Genomic DNA, 14291 nt, shown 5'->3' with positions numbered 1-14291 from the left:
ATAAGAAAGAAACAAATATTGTTCAGTCTGGTAAATTCTAAGAATATTCAGGTTGTTACGTCTCTCATCACGTTTTCAATGCAAGAAATGTCACCACCTCGTGCATTTAACTATAACGGCCGGGCGGGACAACTTAGGAATGGCCAGCGAGTTGTAACTTGACACACAGAAGGGAGCAAGCTACAAAGACATATTTTATATCATTGGAAAGATCTCGAGGATGCAACACTGATGCATTGTCGCATAGGTATTGTTTATCATCTCATCTGGTACGCTGGTCTTTTCGGGCATGTTGATGAATTAAAATTATGGCTCACGTCTTACATTGTTGTTATTGTATGTATATAGTATATGTCCGGTTTCGTCTCTATTCGCTTTCAACCCATATCGCATACAAAAACAACGTAGGCTTATTAGGATTGGAAAATGCACCCCAGTACTTTTAAATTAATCTTTCACGACGTGAATCCACTAAGAAGTTACAACTGTGTTATAATGAAACGGATGGGAATAATGCATAAGCCTTTTAAATTGTAAAAGCAATAATGAAATACGGTCAAATTCACACTGTAAAATACTCGGTTGTCTGGTAGTAATAGGCTTTAAACAGCGACAACGACATCATTTAAAGAAAGTCTATATTAAATTATATAACGATGGTGTTTAATCTTATTCGACTAAGATAATTCTGGTAGCGAAACAAAAATATCAGATCAGTTGATCACGCTAAGCGCGTATTACTTGGACTAAACATGAAACTACCACTCACGCAGCAGTATCATTACTTATACTCTCTAATTTTGTTAAATTAAGATAATTCTGGTGGTGAAAAAAAAATTCTGCCAGAAATTTCTGCAGGAAAAAAAGTCTGCCAGAAATTTCTGCAGAAATGCATTTTCAGAGCCAATTTGTGAGCTTATTAACACGTGAACACATTGGCACATGAACTTTTTGTGTTCATCTCCTCGAGATATTTCCAATGATATAAAATATGTCTTTGTGGCTTGCTCCCTTCTGTGTGTCAAGTTAGGACTCGCTGGTCATTCCTAAGTTGTACCGTCCGGCCTTTATATAAAGTGTATTTCTACAATAGGTCTTTAGGCCTGAAATACTGAATGAAATGAATCTGCTCTAGAATCTACCGGCACATACTCATTTTCTCACTGACAAATTTAAGACTGCTCAACGAAATGAATTTGATCTAGAATCTACAGGCACATACTCGATTTGTCACTGACAAATCCAAGACTTCTCAACGAATAGAAGTACCATAGACCATTTAGTTAGATTGGAAACGTTCCTAACTGACGCTATCATCAAGAAGCAGCATGCTGCATAACTATTTTTCGATTTAGAAAATGCGTATGATACGACCTGGAAGTGTGGAATTTTAAAAGATTGTCATGAAATTGGTTTGGGAGGCCGTTTGTCTCACCTTTTAACAGGACAATAATTCAGAGCATGTGTGGGTTCAAGATCAAGGTGTATCACAAGGTAACGTATTATCCGTAACGTTATTCGGTCTAAAAATAAATAGCTTATCTATAGTTTGAAAATGAATCCATTGATGATCTTTATTTGTAGATGATTTTAATGTGTCAATGGCCATATTGCATGTTCACGTCGCGATATGGCTGCAATATTGCCGATGTGACGATAACTATTAACTCACTCACTCGTAGAATATGCATCTTTTTCAACCGAAGTGCTTAGACACGATTATTTACATATCGTTGACATATAGCAGGAATGTTGCTGAGCACGACGTTGAACAACCAACCGCCAAACAAAAAACAAAAAAAAACAAGCAGTGCATAACGCGTTCACTTAGCTTGCCACACCGAAGATCCAGGAAGGATACCCACGATGGTACAGTATACTAATGTGAAATCCATTTATGGCGTCCCCTGCCAGTAATATTACTGGAATGTCGATAAATATACATTTTCAGCGTAAAACTAAACTAAACGGACTCACTTAGTATCCTCGCAAGCATTCACATTCATTTATGTATGTAGATGTGGAAATAAGTTGGGACGAATGACATTAAAACATGAAATTGCTCAATACATTCAGTGACGACTTACCGTGAGTCTGGAGACACGAATTACCTCAGTTCTGTAGCTGAACCTTAGTTTTTGGTTCCCAATAATCGTTGCTAAGCTACAACGCAAGAATTCTCATTAAATTTAAAAACATTAATAATTGCACGACAAATGGAGGCGAAATAGCGATTGGGAAATTGTGCAATGTGCTTCTGCTGAAGGAATGCTGCTTTTCCAAGTAACTGAAATGGAAATCCAATCCCACGTATATGTTAATATATTATTGATAGGTTGTTTTCAGAATATTGAACGTGATACATGGTGTGTGGAGATGTTCCTTTATTTTTCGAGGTCTATAGTACACAGTCCAGCGATAATCAGGACAAAGCCAAATGGCACTCAGCGGACGAAGTACATCTACATACGTATACGAGAGATGTCGTCCTATGCATGCTAGCTCCCTATGCTGAATGTATGTAGATCACACCTGAAGCCCTACTGGAAAACGACTTACACGGACCTCACTATGAAGTGAGAGTGGCTAGACGAGAGTGTTGGGCAAGGTAGAGTTACGTCAGCTTGGTTGTTTCTTATGTTCATTAACGACCTTATCTGTGAATTAAGGAAAACAAACAACGGTCTGTCCATTTATGGAATACACATACCTTGTGTGTTATTAACTGAAGATACAACACTCCTGTCCTCAACCCCTAGCGGTCTACAGACAACACTTAAGTCGGTTCACCTATAAGCAAAAAAATGGAGACTCACCTACAATGACTCTAAATGTAAGTCACTTGTTTTCTGTAAGTCACCCAGATCCATAATAAAGTAAAATACAAATTTGGTGAGGCTACTATTGATAACTATGACTCTATTAAGTATGGCGGAATAATAATAAACGGTAATATATCCTGCAGAGAAAGAGTTAGGCGTTCTTGTTCAAAAGCAAGACAATGTGTAAATTCATTCATTATGACCTCCACCCAGCTAAGTGTGTTAACATGTTTATACGAATGATTCTAGCTACAAGTTGTTACGGATGTGAACTGATACCAGCCATATACGGTAATGAACTCGAAACGCATACAAGGTTTGGGCAAAAGACACCCAAGAGACTTGTCTGTTTCAAACTTAGGAATATGGTCAATGAATGGTTACATAGACAAATGTAGATTACAACAACTAGGATGGCTCTGCAATAGTGATTGCAAGTCAATAACGTGCTTATATCACTACCCATTCCTCTGACAATACCAACAAATATACAGTAGTATTCACCTACACACTGCTAAGATATATCACCTAGATCATTATATCAAGGAATCTATTTACAGCGGTTCATTTCCAAATAAGCCAGCTTGGCGATCTATTATAATCAGACGTCTCTCGGAATATGAACAAAACATTTGGAGAGAGAGACTAACACAGAGACCAGATCTCTCACGTACTGTAAAATACACACACGATTACAAATGCACGTTCTTTATTATCTCAGCTATGTCTATCCACTTTTAAGACAACCCTTGCAACTCTGTGTCAAAATCGGATCAAGAGCAAAAATATCAAAAAGAATGTAACCACCGTAATCGACATTGCTTTGACTATGACAGCCATGTGATCCTACATCAGATGTCCGACAGAAACAATTTCTTCTCCAGTCTGATTGGTAAACTTGATGTTGATATACATGTGAACATAGATCTACTTGACGACAGTGATATGCTGGCACTATGTCTCGGCGCAGACAGACATGATTTAACTAAAATAACTGACTAATTCGGTCTCTTTCTATCTCGGATATCTCTGAAAATCGGCTGCTTGATCAAGGTATTATCTTGCTTTCAAGCATCGCTATAGGAAGCTGTTAATGAAATCTTTGCTGTCACGTACTGTTGATTGTGAGAGTGTACTGAACTTGCGAAATCAATCACCGCGTTGGATGCTGTGGAATGGATTCATACCGCATGGCAGGAAACTACGAGTTTGACCATCACCAAGTGTCTCGGTGCATGTGGATTTTCCATTGATCTTGGTTCTAATCCTGATAGTGACAGTGAGGATGGTGACATTCCGTTGGCAATGCTTGTTGCAAACAGGCCCGTGAAGGTTCCGGGATAGCATAGGCCTTCAGCAATCCATTATTGCCATAAAAGGTGACTATGCTTGTCGTAAGAAGCGACTAATGGCATCGGATGGACAGGCTCGCGGACTTGGTTGACACATATCATCGGTTCCCAATTGTGCAGATCGATGCTCATGTTGTTGGTCACTAGATTGTCTGGTCCAGCCTCGATTATTTACAGACCGCCGCCATGTAGCTGGAATATTGCTGAGTGTGGCGTAAAACTAAACACACTAACTCACTCATTGTTGCAAACATGGCAAACACAGCCTGTACAGTTCAAGACTGTTGACTGCGACACAGATATTCCAACGGAAGACCCAGATGACAAGGAATGGGAAAATGACATTTTGTCATGTTTTACTGACGATGCAAATTGTGATGATGCAGGTGATGATGGTGAGCCACCAGTCAAATGCCTAACGTACGTAAAAGTCTTGAAAATGTTCCGAGAGATCAAACATTTTGCGATGATGAAAAATGAACAACACCTGCTTTACAATGTCGCACATCTTGAGTCTGTCACTGAAAATATGGTCATCAAACAAACCATGACAACAAGTTGTCAATCCTTGCTGACAGATTTCTTTAAGTAGTATGTCAATAAAAAGAAATGAATTGTTTATCTGTGTTCGAAGGGAGTCCGAATTAGACAGAGTATACTGTACATAATACTGTCATTTCGTGTGGAATCAAAGGAAACATCTGATGTACATCTATTAAACACAGTCCTACTGCTTACAAATTCTACATTGTAAGTTATCTTTTAACGAACAGCCTGAAATATGCTTCCATTTAGTTGCAAATGTTGTTCCATTTTGCTAGATGTATGTGACGTATTGTAGATAATGTACCTGCGTGTGTATGATCTTCGAATACTACTCTGGGGGAAATAAAGACATTCATTCACTCATTCATTCATTATTGACAGATTGTTTTCAGAATATTGAGCGTGATGCATGGTGTGTGTAGATGTTCCATTATTCTTCGGCTGGTTTTTGAACCTCAGAAATATTCTAGTATGGTCACGATGCTCATCAGCAACTGATATTCCATCAAAAGACGGTTATCTTCAGGGACTGGCATTCCATCACTAAGACGGTTATATTCAGGGACTGGCATTCTATCACTAAGACGGTTATCGTCAGGGACTGGCATTTTATCACTAAGACGGTTATCTTCAGGAACTGGCATTCTATCACTAAGACGGTTATCTTCAGGGACTGGCATTATATCACTAAGACGGTTATCTTCAGGGACTTGGATTCCATCACTAAGACGGTTATCACCAGGGACTGGTATTACATCACTAAGACGGTTATCATCGGGAACTGGCATTCCATCACTAAGACGGTTATCACCAGGGACTGATATTGCATCACTAAGACGGTTATCATCGGGAACCGGCATTCCATCACTAAGATGGTTATCATCGGGAACTGGCATTCCATCACTAAGACGGTTATCATCGGGAACTGGCATTCCATCACTAAGGCCTTTATGGCTGAAATATTTAAAATTGCAAAAATGGCATCACTCTTTTCCAAGAGAAACTGTCCATTTATTGTGTGGTGGTGACTTTAATGCCAGAACTGGGACTAAATCAAATTTTGTTGAAGATGACATACTTGAGTATACTGAGAACCATAATCACTTCATATCTGATTTCATATCTGAATATTTTAATCTGAAACGTTTTTCTTTTGATAAAATTGTCAACAACTTTTGAAAATGTTTGATTGATTTATGCTCAGCTCGTAATATTCATATAATGAATGGAAGATGCGGTACTGGTGAAAATGTTGGTGATTTTACTGTTATCTTAGTAACTGGTACAAGTGTTATTGATTATATCACAGCTTCCTCCCCACTATTTCACAACGTTGTTGATTTTGGAGTTGAATCCCACTACCCACTACCCACTACCCACTACCCAGTAACACTGACAGTGAGAGCACCTAAATTAGATCATCCTTCTAAGCATATGAACGATAAATACAGTAAGTCATTTTATTTTGTCTGGAATAATGACAATTTGCAAGATTTCAGAGATCAACTCTTTTCTGATGCAGTTCAAGATTTACTTGATAATGCATTTGATTCAGCATTGTCAAATTATACTTTGGGTATAATTACAGATGCATTGAAGTTGGCTGGCTCAAATATGGAAAAGCCTGTTGGAAAACCAAAGTCTAAAAGAATGTGTAAATGGTATGATGATGAATGGGACCATTTAAAGAAAAAAAGATGTAAGGCACTCAATGAATTTAGAAGATGTAAAGATAAAGATTCTCTCAGATACTATCACAAGATTAGAAACAAATATGCTGCAACTTTCAAAGAAAAGAGGCAAAGGTACTTCCAAAAGAAAAGTCAATTCTTGCAAAACAATATCCATGATTAAGAAAAATACATTTTAATACAGCTTAATAACCTCAGTAAAGATCAGAAGATGAATAATATAGACACGGATGACTGGTACAATTATTTTAAGGAAGTATTTTCATTCACAGATAGAGAATTAAACTGTGATAACCAGGTTCAAGAGACACAAGTTGATACTCAACCACATCCAGAAACATATAAATGATGTACGTGAGTCCCCTGTTTGTAGAGAGGGGATTCTAGAGAGCAATCACCATCTTAAAAATAACAAATCACTAGGATTAGACCACATAATTCCAGTATTTTTAGACACTCATCTGATGTTATTGTGCCTTATCTTGGACGTATTTTCAATGTCATTCTTGAAAATGGAACTTTTCCAGAATCGTGGTCTGTAGGTATTCTTGTTCCATTACACAAGCAAGGAGATCTGAATAACACTAAGAAACACAGAGGTATTACCCTACTTAGTATATTTGACAAAGTATTTACCTACATAATTAACAAAAGATTACTTTTGGGGGCAGATTCCCTGGAGAACATTAACGAAGAGCAAGCAGATTTGGAAAAGGATGGTCAACAATATTTTTGTCTTACAAACCAAGTTTACGTGCTCTTTGTTGACCTGGCTAGGGCATTTGAATCAGTAGAGACAAAAGCTATAGAATCTTTTAAGAATTCGTGGTATTAGCAGCAAAATGAAAAACAGCTGTTATGTAGTATATATGAAAATGTAAAAGTGTGTGTACGTAACCATAATGAGATCTCTAAAACATTTATTAGTCAGTTAGGAATGCGGCAAGGGTGCATTTTAAGTCCGTTTCTATTTACAAATAATTTTCTTGGCAAATAAATGAGAATTGTAATTATGACATCCAGTTTCATCCAGATTTAACATACCTATTCCTACTGCTGTTTGCAGGTGATATTATTCATTTTTCATCCACAGTTAAAGGGCAACAGAGACAAATAGATCAACTTGAAACTTACTGTGATGAATGGAAATTGACAGTTAACAGGAAAAGGGTCTTGCATTTAAGAATGGAGGGACGTTATCACATAATGAGCACTGGACCTTCAGAGAAGATATTTTAGAGACAGGTTTTTGTAAATATACTAAGTATAAAACTTAAGGGAACCCCTGGTTTTGTTCAACATGTTTAATTTCATTATTGGTCACAATTTGAAAGCTGCTTCGATAGGTTTAGTAGCGAGTGTGTCCACCTCGTGCAGCCACACAAGCTCGACACCGTGATGGCATGCTGGACACCAATCGCCGGATTGTCGCCTTTGGAATCAAGCCCCACTCTCGCTGTAATGCTAAGCCTAATTCGTCAAGATTGGCTGGTGCGGGATCCATGCAACGGACTCCTCGCCCTAAAACGTCCCACAAATGTTCAATAGGGGACAGATCTGGGGATTTGGCAGGCCATGGTAACGTTGCAGCGGCTTGTTGTTGTAGAAAGGCTACTGCAACTCTAGCCCTGTGAGGACGAGCATTATCGTCCTGAAAGACGAAGTTTCGACCAGCTCTTTGAATAAATGGAACAACATGGGGCCGCAAAATTTCATCAACATAGCGTTGATCTGTCAGATTTCCACGGACGATGACCAAATATGTCCTCCTATCGAATGAGATTCCACCCCAGACTATGACAGAGCCCCCACCGTAAGAATCGTGTTCTGGTACAGTGTTACCACCCCTCGACGTCGCCATACACGGATACGTCCGTCAGAGAACCTTAAATAAAAGCGGGACTCATCGCTGAACACCAAATTTCTCCAGTAACGGCTTCCCAGCCTGTGACGTTGTTGAGCTCACTGTAAACGGAGACGCCTCTGATTAGCTGTCATGGCAGCTATGAATGGACGTCTTGATTTGAGACCTCTGTCACGGAGCCTATTGCGTACGGTAGAGTTGGAAATCTGCACACTCGTGGCTCTAAAGAACTCAGTTTTCAGTGCTGGAGCAGTGACAAATCTGTTCCTCAGAGCAAAGTCCCCAGGTGCGTGTCTTGTCTTGGTGTGGTTTTACGACGTTGTCCACGACCAGGTCTGGCTTTCACATCACCCGTTTGACGGCAGACATTGATGAGACGTGAAATGACGCTCTTTGATTTCCTGAAAAACTGTACAAAATGTATAAATCACAAATACTTCAGGAAGATTATCTGTATAAGGTAACTATTAAAAAGTTTCAGACAGCTCTTTCACGTTTTAGATGTTCTTGTCGTGACCTTCTCATTGAAACTGGACGTTATTTAAACATCAGCCTTGACCAAAGATTTAAGAAGTTTGTAAGTTGAATTTAGCCGAAGACGAGTATCATTTCCTGCTAGTGCGCCCAGTTTACTCAAAGCTTAGAGAACAACACCTGTAGTCATATTATCATACTGTCATAGACTAAATCATTTCAATAGGTTTCCTTAAAACTTCATTTATTCAAACAATATATTTGTTTCAATAGAAGTCCAAAGTGCACCGAAATTCTATCCCCTTTGTCTATGTAATGTATTCGGCAAACATTCGGTGTATCCCCTCTTATCATAAAACCCCCTCCGGGCAGGACCCTTAATTCTCAAACGCTATCAATACATGTCAATTAACACCTTCTTAAGTCGCCTAATCTTACGTGTGTACATGTGCATGGGCCAGTGACATTGCACAATGTGGCGTAATGACTCTGTATAAAAACCTGGCCGATATGGTCAGTCGACAGACCATCCAGTGAGACCATCCAGCGAGACCATCCAGCGAGACCAGCCAGCAAGACCAACCATGGAGACTAGATAACCGACAGAAGTGGACGGATTGTGCCTCTAGTCGGGGTGTCGGCCAAGGCCGTCGCCCCATCTGCGACTACGTCGACGATGAAGAATCGCCGTCGGACTTCTGAACGTGTGTAAGTGACAGAGCGGGTCTCCACATCGGGATCATTGGCCACTCAGTCCCGATGTGCGTTATGTCACATGTTTACCACTGTATTTATCATTTTGATCATCCTTCGACCAAACAGTAATAAAACATGGCTGCTGCTGTCTTCAACTCTAACACCGACTCATGTCCTCCCTGTCTCTTATCCACCATCCTAAACTACCACCCGAGAGCGACCACCACGGACACTCTTGGACAATACATACCCAAATTTAACTAATTTCTGCTCACTGCTCTCGAATACAAAACGTGAGATTTTACCAGATATGCGATGTATAGGTATTATGCCTTCAACTGTAGAAACAACATAAATGCACGAAATATTCTGTAATTAACTGTGTAACCTTAAGTATTCCACTTCTATTTTTAATTAAACCTGAATGTCTATTTACAGATATAGTTATAGCTGTATATGTGCCTGAAGGACCCTACATATAATCCTGCACGAGAGCCACCGTAAATGAGTACTATCTGTACATGCAAATGGTGTTTCGTTAGTGTTTCTCTCGATCTAAGGTTGCGAACTTCTTTATTCCATTTAATGTGAGATAAAGTCGCCTTAAACTTAGAGTCTACGTCATAGAGCTGTTTCGATCTCTTTCTACCAACATGGAGATGAGAATTATCACATTAAAAGATAGGCTGGCTCAACGGTTTTAAAGTTAATGGTAAAGTTCATTTCTGAACTAAATGGGACAATGTGTTTGAAAATCTTGATTTTGAATGTAAAATGATATTTAGTTTCCATAGAAGAAATAAAACAAGATGTTTAACTGCTCGACTTCCAATGCGAATTTTACAGTTGAACTGGTTGATAATGGAGTTAGTACTTTCTGTAAAGATAAGAATGAGCATCTTTGCCATGTGGATTGGGGATGGGGTGAAACCATTTGTGAATGAAGTTCGAAATTGGATTAATAGATATAAACACGATTTCGAATTGACAAAATTCCTTCTTTGCTTGGGTTCACCAACTATGATATCATTTTCACTTCCAAAGACCATTTTCATGCTTGAACGCTGATTCTTTTTACCAAAAATGAACAATTTCACAAAGATGTCATAGGGCATATTTACTGATGAAATATGTATATGAAAAGAAGCAATAGCTATGATGCTTTCCCCAAAGAACGGTTTCCTTCATTTTCAATTTTATTGCTATATCTTTGATATTTGATGCGTAACAAGTAGATATCTCGATTGTGCCAACTATATATTACTACTCAAAACAAGCAAGACTCATGCGATATCATCATATGATGTTATTGATGAGGTTACTTGCATTATATATGAATGACATTTTATATACCGTGTATGATTTTTTTTAGACAAAAGCATTGCAGAGCCTGGTTCAAGGCAGCAGATAACCGTGGTGGTGATGGTAGCCATGTGCTTGCGATTTTAAAAAAACGAACACACTCAAACATCGAGTGCTTCACAGAAACGCCACCATTGTGACTGTAGAAGATCATGTTTCATCATGAACTGCATTTGCGAAATTGTTCATTTTTGGAAACAAAAAAAAACATCGTAGAGTTACTCCGTGGCCAAATGAGAGCTGCCACAGGTATTCTGGTATCTGACCAGACTTTCAGGAACCGTCTGAGGAGAAACAATCAGACACGGCGACCAACAGTACCATCTCCACTGCTTCATCGACACAGGACATGGCGTGACTTGTGTAGACGGCGTGTTCGTTGGCAACGTGCTCACTGGGACGGAGTTCTTTTCTCCGACGAGTCTAGGTTTACTCTACAGTTTAATTATGGTAGAACTCGTGTGTATGGGCGTCTAGAAGAAAGATTTGCTGACCAAAACCCCGTAACAACCACGCCCCTCCAAACAACCTTGCAGAACTAGCCCAGTATCTCTTTGCAGAATGGTAGGCAATATCTCAAGTATTCGTCTCCTGAGCGTATGTGAGTCAGAGGCTACATTCTCTTTACCAAAAATGAACAATTTCACAAAGATGTCATAGGGCATATTTACTGATGAAATATGTATATGAAAAGAAGCAATAGCTATGATGCTTTCTCCAAAGAACGATTTCCTTCATTTTCAATTTTATTGCTATATCTTTGATATTTGATGCGTAACAAGTAGATATCTCGATTGTGCCAACTATATATTACTACTCAAAACAAGCAAGACTCATGCGATATCATCATATGATGTTATTGATGAGGTTACTTGCATTATATATGAATGACATTTTATATACCGTGTATGATTTTTTTTAGACAAAAGCATTGCAGAGCCTGGTTCAAGGCAGCAGATAACCGTGGTGGTGATGGTAGCCATGTGCTTGCGATTTTAAAAAAACGAACACACTCAAACATCGAGTGCTTCACAGAAACGCCACCATTGTGACTGTAGAAGATCATGTTTCATCATGAACTGCATTTGCGAAATTGTTCATTTTTGGAAACAAAAAAAAACATCGTAGAGTTACTCCGTGGCCAAATGAGAGCTGCCACAGGTATTCTGGTATCTGACCAGACTTTCAGGAACCGTCTGAGGAGAAACAATCAGACACGGCGACCAACAGTACCATCTCCACTGCTTCATCGACACAGGACATGGCGTGACTTGTGTAGACGGCGTGTTCGTTGGCAACGTGCTCACTGGGACGGAGTTCTTTTCTCCGACGAGTCTAGGTTTACTCTACAGTTTAATTATGGTAGAACTCGTGTGTATGGGCGTCTAGAAGAAAGATTTGCTGACCAAAACCCCGTAACAACCACGCTCCTCCAAACAACCTTGCAGAACTAGCCCAGTATCTCTTTGCAGAATGGTAGGCAATATCTCAAGTATTCGTCTCCTGAGCGTATGTGAGTCAGAGGCTACATTCTTTTTACCAAAAATGAACAATTTCACAAAGATGTCATAGGGCATATTTACTGATGAAATATGTATATGAAAAGAAGCAATAGCTATGATGCTTTCTCCAAAGAACGATTTCCTTCATTTTCAATTTTATTGCTATATCTTTGATATTTGATGCGTAACAAGTAGATATCTCGATTGTGCCAACTATATATTACTACTCAAAACAAGCAAGACTCATGCGATATCATCATATGATGTTATTGATGAGGTTACTTGCATTATATATGAATGACATTTTATATACCGTGTATGATTTTTTTTAGACAAAAGCATTGCAGAGCCTGGTTCAAGGCAGCAGATAACCGTGGTGGTGATGGTAGCCATGTGCTTGCGATTTTAAAAAAACGAACACACTCAAACATCGAGTGCTTCACAGAAACGCCACCATTGTGACTGTAGAAGATCATGTTTCATCATGAACTGCATTTGCGAAATTGTTCATTTTTGGAAACAAAAAAAAACATCGTAGAGTTACTCCGTGGCCAAATGAGAGCTGCCACAGGTATTCTGGTATCTGACCAGACTTTCAGGAACCGTCTGAGGAGAAACAATCAGACACGGCGACCAACAGTACCATCTCCACTGCTTCATCGACACAGGACATGGCGTGACTTGTGTAGACGGCGTGTTCGTTGGCAACGTGCTCACTGGGACGGAGTTCTTTTCTCCGACGAGTCTAGGTTTACTCTACAGTTTAATTATGGTAGAACTCGTGTGTATGGGCGTCTAGAAGAAAGATTTGCTGACCAAAACCCCGTAACAACCACGCCCCTCCAAACAACCTTGCAGAACTAGCCCAGTATCTCTTTGCAGAATGGTAGGCAATATCTCAAGTATTCGTCTTCTGAGCGTATGTGAGTCAGAGGCTACATTCTTTTTACCAAAAATGAACAATTTCACAAAGATGTCATAGGGCATATTTACTGATGAAATATGTATATGAAAAGAAGCAATAGCTATGATGCTTTCTCCAAAGAACGGTTTCCTTCATTTTCAATTTTATTGCTATATCTTTGATATTTGATGCGTAACAAGTAGATATCTCGATTGTGCCAACTATATATTACTACTCAAAACAAGCAAGACTCATGCGATATCATCATATGATGTTATTGATGAGGTTACTTGCATTATATATGAATGACATTTTATATACCGTGTATGATTTTTTTTAGACAAAAGCATTGCAGAGCCTGGTTCAAGGCAGCAGATAACCGTGGTGGTGATGGTAGCCATGTGCTTGCGATTTTAAAAAAACGAACACACTCAAACATCGAGTGCTTCACAGAAACGCCACCATTGTGATTGTAGAAGATCATGTTTCATCATGAACTGCATTTGCGAAATTGTTCATTTTTGGAAACAAAAAAAAACATCGTAGAGTTACTCCGTGGCCAAATGAGAGCTGCCACAGGTATTCTGGTATCTGACCAGACTTTCAGGAACCGTCTGAGGAGAAACAATCAGACACGGCGACCAACAGTACCATCTCCACTGCTTCATCGACACAGGACATGGCGTGACTTGTGTAGACGGCGTGTTCGTTGGCAACGTGCTCACTGGGACGGAGTTCTTTTCTCCGACGAGTCTAGGTTTACTCTACAGTTTAATTATGGTAGAACTCGTGTGTATGGGCGTCTAGAAGAGAGATTTGCTGACCAAAACCCCGTAACAACCACGCCCCTCCAAACAACCTTGCAGAACTAGCCCAGTATCTCTTTGCAGAATGGTAGGCAATATCTCAAGTATTCGTCTTCTGAGCGTATGTGAGTCAGAGGCTACATCTTTTATTGGTCTAATTTTGGCGGTGTATGATCTGACAATAGGTCACTTTGACCTTATTTATCTGCAATGAACTTAATTAAGCACCCACATATTTTCGCATTGATACGTTTTCATAAACATCTTGTGGT

General features: G+C 39.3%; 1 protein-coding gene across 1 annotated transcript; it reads right to left on the bottom strand.

The window, feature by feature from the left end:
- Positions 1-5175: 5175 nt before the first annotated feature.
- LOC137255480 (spore coat assembly protein ExsA-like) lies at positions 5176-5652 on the bottom strand. The gene has a single exon (XM_067792916.1). It carries the CDS (start codon positions 5650-5652, stop codon positions 5176-5178), a length of 477 nt encoding a protein of 158 aa, XP_067649017.1.
- Positions 5653-14291: the final 8639 nt, after the last annotated feature.

Source organism: Haliotis asinina, chromosome 11 (assembly GCF_037392515.1).
Source record: "Haliotis asinina isolate JCU_RB_2024 chromosome 11, JCU_Hal_asi_v2, whole genome shotgun sequence".
In the NCBI taxonomy this organism is placed as follows: Eukaryota; Metazoa; Mollusca; class Gastropoda; order Lepetellida; family Haliotidae; genus Haliotis; species Haliotis asinina.
The sequence above is the reverse complement of the archived record's forward strand: the minus strand, read 5'-3'. Positions and strand labels throughout refer to the sequence as shown.